This window comes from Ascidiella aspersa, chromosome 1 (assembly GCF_963924565.1).
Source record: "Ascidiella aspersa chromosome 1, kaAscAspe10.2, whole genome shotgun sequence".
Lineage (NCBI taxonomy): Eukaryota > Metazoa > Chordata > Ascidiacea > Phlebobranchia > Ascidiidae > Ascidiella > Ascidiella aspersa.
In genome coordinates, this window is record NC_139447.1 from 32,336,651 (window position 1) to 32,345,547 (window position 8,897).

The 8,897-nt window shown below is 40.2% G+C and overlaps 1 protein-coding gene across 1 annotated transcript; it reads left to right on the forward strand.

Annotated features, from left to right (window-relative positions):
• Window positions 1-380: 380 nt before the first annotated feature.
• On the forward strand, window positions 381-8,773 carry LOC146169813 (uncharacterized). Its single transcript, XM_083387401.1, has 8 exons — window positions 381-540; window positions 1,875-2,035; window positions 2,533-2,806; window positions 3,336-3,460; window positions 4,657-4,854; window positions 6,231-6,565; window positions 7,379-7,786; window positions 8,293-8,773. The coding sequence occupies exons 1-8, from the start codon at window positions 384-386 to the stop codon at window positions 8,771-8,773; spliced, it is 2,139 nt and encodes a 712-aa protein (XP_083243527.1). The 5' UTR covers window positions 381-383.
• Window positions 8,774-8,897: the final 124 nt, after the last annotated feature.

An 8,897-nucleotide genomic window follows, 5' to 3' on the forward strand; every position in this document is an offset into this window, starting at 1 on the left:
ATTAATTAACGGCCAAATAAGATTAAGAACCGTGTAGTTAGGTCGTGTATGGCGTATCTGACAATACAACCTCTGCAAACTTGTTTAGTCATGGTTATGGAAATATACGGGGTCAAACTAGATGTTGTATAGCAGTTATTACGCCTAAGAAGTTCTAGTCGTTTCAACAAGACCCTTACCTTTGTTTTAAGCAAATTACAATGAGACCCTTAACTTGGAGCATGTGTCAAGTTCTCCACTTTTGCATAAACCACAGCTTTTATTACAGGCCGCATACCTCCTCGACAACAAAGTAGACCGACTGTTACAGTAAAGTGAAAAGCAAACGTGCGTAATTAGACGGCGAGAGGCCTCGACCAAAGCGCACTACGTAATTCATTGATATGCGGATCACGGTCGTTTTCGAGGAGAGTCGTCTTGCGTTGGATGTTCGTCCGGACGACAATGTTCGCTCGGTGAAGAACATCGTCAACAAACGCCTCCTGGTCGACACCATGGACGACCGGAAGGTGGGCAAATACCTGGAGATGAGATTCGGCGGTAAGTTACAGTTTGTTGCAATGACTTGACATTTTGCTTGTTATATGTGTGTTTTGTGTTGTTTTTTTTTGTTAAGTTATTGCTCATAATCGGACTAGTTTACCAATTTTAATAGTTTGACGTTTAATTTTTTGTGACAAGGACTTCACTTGAAATTATCTTACTCTAATTATGACTTGACCTGTTATTTATTTAAAATGACTTGACTTGGACTCAAGTTCTTTCAAAAATTACTTTGGATTAAAATACTTTCAGCTGTTGGCTGTTTTTAATATTTCCACCAAACTAAATTTTAAAAAGTCGTAAAAACAGTTAAGACAAATATCCATTTTGCATGTATAAACCACCGGGCATCAGTCCTTGATGAGTGTGATCTTTTTAGGTCATAGAAAGATTGCAACAACAATATTAGAAAAACTCTATTACATCGAGAGCAAAACTATCATTATTTCTAGCATTAAAAGCAAATTTTCTTTACAATTTGTGAAATGTTCTGTTATGGATTTTTATTCAATGTTTTCCCACCCACAATGTAGCAAATCCTGTAGTGCGTCCACTCGAACCTATTGTTATACCTTTTCGCTCGAAGTAATTTTACCAAGGGCAATGATGTGAAACTGTCACAAAGAAGCTTTTCTGTCTGGCGTTCCGTTCACAAAGCGCAGATCGATCGCAATAATAAAATATCCTTGTAATTTAAAACAAACCACCCTAAGAAAATCACATCTTTGCAAATATTTCCGCTGTATATGGAAAAGCACAAAAATAAATTGGACATTTGGACGTGTTCGGTTTATAAAATGTTCAAGGTTGTTGAAACACAAACCAAAAAAACTTGGAATACCCAACCAGAGGAGGTTATTGTAGTATTTACTATTTACTGGTAGGTTTTTTGTTTGCATCATAATAAAAGAAAACGAATAAGGGAGAAAACACGAACGCTAAACGTATTGTGTAAGAAAAGGCGAACAAAGCAAAGTAAGTGACACACCTCGACGTATAACACAAGTAATGAATTCCGCACTTCTGTAAGACTTGCACTTAAATAAAGGCGCGGGAATGCGTTATAAAGGTCGCGCAACAATCCTATACAATACAATATTACGGTATCACATAGAAACAACTTAACAGTTAGGGTAATCAGGTGACACTATATAAAGTCAAATTGTATTGAATTCCCGAGTTTTTTTCTACTTTGACCTAATTAAGCACGGTTGTACGAACAATACAATTTGTCTGTACATAGTGCCACCTGATAACCCTATTTATAAGACAATTACGGCCATTTACAAAGAACTCTGCAGATATAGTTAAAGGCGGCTTTTTATCTTCAGGCGCTGCCCTGCAGGACGGCTGGGTGCTGCAGGATTTGGCAGTGACCTCAGGGTCAGTGATCCGTTGCGCACTGAGGACTGTCCAGAAACCACAGCTTCAGGTTCTGCTAAACTACAGCGGCGAAAAACTCGCGATAACAGATGAAGTCAATCCCATCACGGTAGGTGTTGTAACGCCTTCGGCGCTATAAATAAATGAGTTGTCATTTTTTTTAGCTATTCTTAGTACTCGGACTATTAATAACGGACATATTTAGATTTTCATTTTTAAGTTATATAAAAAAAGATAAAAACATTGCAAATTCAATCGATTTATAATAAACGTGACGATGTGTTAGTTTTAAAATGTTCAGATTTTGTTCCTTTTATGTAAAGCAAATATTTGTCTTACATCTGTTTTTATCAATTTTATACTATTTTTGGATTTGAACGAAAATTTTTCACTTCACCATCATATAGTTTGCAGAAGTTTCTAAAGCACTAAAACATTATTTTTTGTTATAGTTTTCTCAAATGACCTCTCATTTGGTTAGACTATCCACGGATCCGATACAAGCTCGTATCGAAACGTCTTAATCAACATGATGTCCATCTGCTCGGCCTTTTTGGCTTCGCAATTCACTATCGACCTCTCATTTTTTTTTGCATACACTTCCAGATGCAAGTCGGCGACTTGCGATCGCTTCTCTCCAGACAGCTCGGCATCCCGGTTTCCATCTTCCGTCTCTCGCGAACGATACGTCCCACCGATGACGTCACACCTACCGACGGCGCTTTACCGCCACCTTCCGGCGTGCGCAAACCGTCGGCCGGAAGAACTACCGACATGTATGACTTAAACACGCTGGATTACTATGGCGTCGAAATCGGCGGCACCGTGAGACTGGACTTGTGGGATGGATGGAAGGAGCTTATCTTGTCCGCCATTGCAGGTCGATAAACGCTTATTGTTATCGTACAGTTAAGGGTCAAATTTTTATTTTGACATTAATATTGGACATTGCGTGGTACTATGGCCTTTGGAGTCGTTTTAAACCTTTTTCCTGTGCTTTTTTGCGTTTGTTATGTATAGGGGTGGCAACAATGCAACGCTAGTTTATCTGTGTTTTTTAATTTTATAACAAGCTTCCAAGTCAAGTAGAGTGTTTTAAAGATTAAGTAGACTGTATTAGGTTTTTTTCTGTGTAATTTAAAACTGCATTTCAACAACACCAAGCCAATTGAATTGTTCAAAGCATCTTTAATGTTGGCACGGGTAACAACCATTTTAGGTTTCCTTTTCTTCGAAACGTTTAATTTTTGTTCTGAAAAGTCAACTCATTTGTTTAAAACGGTAACTTACAATACTCTTTGTTTGAAACGGTATACTTGAAATACGCTCTACGTGGGCAATGTGCAATTGTTACTGTGAAATCGATACGACAGATATACTGTTATTATTGTTGCTGTCTGTTTATTTAGGTCACGACAGAGAGGTCCAGAAGTATTTTTCCTGGGATCGATCGGTCAGACACTTTCAGTATCAAGTTCTCCTCTACATCGCAGCACACTACGGTCACATGGGCTTGTCCACGTCCATGATGAAGGTATGTAGAATATATATAGGTATTTTTAATAAAACTAAACATTATATGTTATCTCAATGGTATAAGCACATATCAAAACGTTATGCAAAACTCGGATGGAGATTCTATCAGATATATTTCATTTTTAGTAGAGAATGTAGTCAAAACTGGTTACTGTGTTAACGTTTAACGCAATATACAACTAAATTTCAAATTTAATAAAACCCTATTACAGTTATGCAAGTTTCAATGATAATCAGCTACTTATATTGCCGATACTTTTATTCTTTCTAAAAGCACTGATTATAAAAAAAATTTCGTCTCAACAATACAAAAGCGATACTTTATTTTTATCGCCAGGGACACTTAATTATATCAATATTTCTCGTCAGACCACACAAAAATAAATAATAAAACCCGGTGCCTAAGTTAAAAGTCTAACTCACGCCTTAAATGTTTGATAGCTCAATCTGGTAGCTGTGGTTAGGTATTGCATCAGGCGTGAGTTCGATCTCAGTCAAGCACCATTAATTTTCAAGAATTGGTAACGAATTGCGTTGAGAAACATATATTGATTTTTTTACTGTTTTTAAAAGTAAATATACTTGTCAACAGTACACCGAAAGCCATCGCAGACTAAACGAATCTGTCCATTAATGATACAAACAATGTAGGCGATAAAAAACAACTATCCTGTAGTGGGATTCCAACTCACGACCTCCGGCCATAACGTGACCGTCGCTCTACCAACTGAACAACACAGGCTCAGAGGAAAGCTAGTCGAAGGGCTAGAATCTCAGTGATTCTCAACCTTTTAAGCCTCGTGGCCACTTTGAAAGGCTTTCAACCCACGTGGCCCGCCTGCTCATAAAATACTTTCGTACTTTCACTTGTTTTACCTCTTTACGTCAATAACAAATACAGCCATTATACGAAATCAACGAATAAATGCACTTACTTTCTAATAATCTAACAAATCAGTCGTTTTAATATAAATTAAGTTAGTTACTACAAAGATGTTCTTGGACTCAGCCAAGGTATTTTTAACACCTATAGCTAGAGAGTTATTCCCGTGGCCCCCACTGACTGCTCAGTTGCCCCCCAGGGGGGCCGAGGGCTACGGTTGGAAAACACTGGGCTAGATCATCACAGTTGTTAAGCACAAAATGTGTGTGATTAGTTATCAACTAGAAATAACTGAATCGTATACTTTGTAGTGCGGCGCCAAGGCACACGAACCGGTCGGCCCCTATCCGAGCCGAAAGTGGTGCAGCGACAGCGAACACCGGGAGGCGGTAAAGTGCCCGGTGCACGTGGCATGCGCCAGAGGTCACCTTGCCCTTCTCCGTCTCTTCATCAAGAGCAGTCCCCTCTGCTTTGTCGCAACCGACCAGGACGGGAAAACCCCGATACAGGTGCTGATAGTGATCAAAGATATCAAGCATGTAGCTCGAAATTTCGTGTAATATCTCCGGAACAAAACAAGATATTGATCAGAAAGTTTTACACGTTACTCAAGGCTACCCAACTTAGCCAGCATTTAGGCAAATCAAAAATATTAAATATTCATATTTGTATTTATGAATATTAATATTCAGTCATAGTCGGCCTTAAAATTTAAACGTGCCCTAAGTGACTCTCATAGAATGATACCTACGAGTACGAGTCTACTTTTCAAAACGAGATACGGCTCGACAGCCAGTTATTCAGGGATAAGTTATTAATATTAGTGCGGGTTTCAACAATATAAAGAGTTGTTTCGCTGCAAGGATTTATCTTATTTAGAGCGTCAATAAGACTTTGAAGAAACATTAAAAGAATTCCTTAAATGTTAATTCTAAATAAGATATTATTCTCGAACAGTACTTTGGTTTTAAAGGGAATTTCTTCGCCGACTTTCGGCAACTATCGAAGGTGAATTTTTGTGATTTAAATTTTTTTTGTTAGAAACCTTAATGTTAAGGTCTCAAATTTGAATATTTATAAACATGATTACACCTTGCAATTTAAATTTCAAAATCTTTCCTATTTAAAATAAAAAATAATATGTAATATTTCATTATTTGCAAATATTATCAAACTTAGCTACAAGGACCAATAATAATTTCCCATTTGGTTTAATTGCGAATTGCTTTCGTTCTCAAAATTCATAGCCTTTAAAACAAAGAGACATCTTTATTTGCACAAGACGAGTTACAACTTCACCAGTCATAAATTGACATGTTAACAGAGCTATCTTATTTACAGTCAAAGTATAGACTAAAACAATTACCAGCCATATCAAGTGTCACACTAAAAATTGTAATACCGGAGTAGAACTGAAACCGGCGTTGCTTCCTTTAAGGGGTATGGTGTGATCATTTTTGTCGAAAAGAATCCACTTAACGAAATCAGATTCCGACAAAGTGACTAAAACTGAAAAAAATTTAACCGGGCGCGATCGACAGTAAAAATTTACACCCAAAATATTTGATTCCTTTCTATAAATTTCCTCAAGCTTCCCAAAAAACTCGAACGAACAAACCTTCTTTATTATCAAAGAAATCCACATTTTCATAAGCGACACACATTCGGATAGACAGTTTACCCAACATCTGTGTGATGCCCACAAAACCATACTGTGACGTCAATTTATGACATCATTTTTAATTTTTTGTCAATCTTGGCCCACGCAAGGCAAAAAAACAATTTTAGGGGTCCACGGTAAAAAAAGTTTAAGAACCTCTGCCTTAAACCATTCAGCAACTATAGCCTTTTGAACTAAACAATACCTTCGTCAACTTTAACTCAGATCGCCTTACGCAACCGGCACCGCGACTGTTTCGAGTACCTGATCGTACGGCAGTGGGGCAGGAAGATGGCCGGTGACATTTCCATCCCTGTAGTGGTCTACTGCAGAGTGTTACAGTGGTGTGAGCGCGCCAAGGCCAGCGCCCTTCTTCGCTACGGAACCGGCAAGTCCAGCTACCGAGGCAAGCCCCCCAAGGCTGGAGCTCTGGTAGGGACAGGGGTGCTTATCGACGGCTTCTCGAAAAGGCCTGCCAACTCCCTTGCCTTTGATCAGATGCCGAAACCGGCCCTGTCGCCCGATCGTGTACTGCCAGCTATTGCGATGGCCAAGCGCAGGTGAGTTTGTAATTGGTTTGTTACCTTTAATAGAGCACGCTTTTGATAGAGCATGTTTATTGTTTATATTATACTGGTATAGGAACTATTAGTGGCGGTTAGGGAAGGCCTGCAGCCTAATTGTGGCAAACTAACCTGCATAGTTCTATACGCATTTAGCTTTGTGTCTGCAAATGTACAAAATATAACTGCTGATAAACACCCCATATACATCAAGTCATCGCTACCAAAGCCGTACTTTTAAGCCTGCCTTACTATGGCCAATCCCAGGTAGGGTTTTGTCTAGCTTAGTTCCTTCGTTTGGCCTCTTTTTTTTGCTAAAATCAAGACCTGGTTTCGCCAAGCGGTCTTCTGCGGGTCTTGACGAAATGTTTATAGTCATTTTTTCCGATGGCCATACAGCAGTCCTTCGGCTAAAAAAACTGTCTAAATAATTGAGTGTCAGTAACCGGTGGGTTGGTCTATGTCAAGTTATCCGACCAGGCTCTGAATACGTGCAGTTGTATCATGTAGTATCAAGTTAACCAACAGGCTAAAGTAAAAAATCTAGGCGAAAATACGTAACGATACATATTGGCCATGGGCAAAAACCAAATGGTATTATTGGATATTAGAGATCCATAGAGAACATTTTTAAACTGGCAAGAAATAGTCACATCTGTATAAATCAGAGTTTTATGGCAGCCGAAGCCTGGTTCAGGCATGGCACTGGATGATGATGATGATAGACCCATTTAGTTGGAGAAAAGCGCGAAAGGTACATGCTAGCGCTTTATTACTTCTTAAAAAAACAGATCATTTCCATTTAAACAGGTTCAAGGCGATGCGGCAACGGCAATCCTCCTCCATTAACTCCTCTTTACTCCGGCGAGTCTCCACCTCCTCCGCCTCCAGCGCCAGGAACCGACTCAGCTCCGCCCAGACCGCCGTGTCCGTCCGCTCCTCCGTGTCCCACACCACCAGCCTTGCATCCGCCTCCGTCGTGACTCCACTGAACGACTTCTCGCACGACAGGGCGATGCTCAACAGCGGGAACAAGAGGTCCTCCAGGAAGAAGATGCTTCCTCTTCCTTCTCTTGTCTCAAAGGACACCTCCGTTGCCAAGTTGGAGCGGGAGTCGGTGATCGGCGATCTGCCTCCGAGGGTCCTCAAGCCGATAAACAACCCTGGAAATGGATTCAACCGAAAGGACTCGAAGATTTCGTTTCAGGAAGTTACAAGGTTGTCGTTTATTTAGTTTTGTAATATTGGAATTGTAACAGTTTTTCTCAGTAGGTCGGCTATTCGTGTATTAATGGATTTAAACAACCGACTAAGTATTTTCGAACAGTTACAAAATTTAACCCAGATTTCATGTGGCATTTACTGTTAATACTCGTATTTTTTCGGAAACTGTACAACAAATGTTTTTCGGCCAATTATTCTTTCTTGTGAAGGTGGTGCGGTAGAAAGTATTTTGGAACTAAGTGGTTTTTATTTAGCAAAAAATCTTCTAGCTCTGAATTGTATGAAAATCCTTAATCACCAAGTGATTTGTGTTCTTCATTCCAAATGGCTCCTGGTTACTAATATGTCTGTCGTTTTTATTGGTCAATGCTACATCATAACGATCTAATCACATTTACAAACACATGTAATTTGCAGGATAGAAATGTTTTGCGCATAAAATAACGACACCGAAAGCCTAAATACCCATACACTAACTTTACTATCCTTTTTCACTTAAGGTCTAGCGATACTAAGGCACTAGCAAGCTTCGCGGACGAGTTGCCGGCCTTGGGTTCGATCAGCTACACTCCCTACAGCTCATTTCGTTCCCTGCCGCCTGCCGTCAAGCGAAAGAAGACTCCAGCACCCAAGGCCACCAGGCTCCCGGAAAGTGGCATTCCTCTACCGGCCAAGAGCCTCGAGTGTCAGCTGAAGCCTTTCTTCTACTGGTCACCGTACGAGGCAGCTGAAAATCCGGTCGAGGAGACCATGAGGAACTACCAGTCGTACCGCGGTGACGACGCCCGCCAGCACGCAGTTCAGTGCCTCACCGTTACTAGTGAGTTTACAGAGAAGCGCTGGCTGCAGCAACTTCGCCTTGCAGTCAGCCTTACGCGAAGAGAGGTGAAGAAGAGGGTGGCCGGAGAGATGCTCTCCCCTTCTCCTTCACTTTCCACTTCTTCTCCGAACCCTCAACGCCCAATTGACGTCAAAAACTGAACGTTGAGAAGCGAAGACAATGTCCACCGCTGGCGATTTTTTGTTGCACTTATAATATGCGTTATTATTAAACTGCCCCGAGTATCAGCAAAAAATGCAAGTTGGTTTGCTTGAATAAAATTAT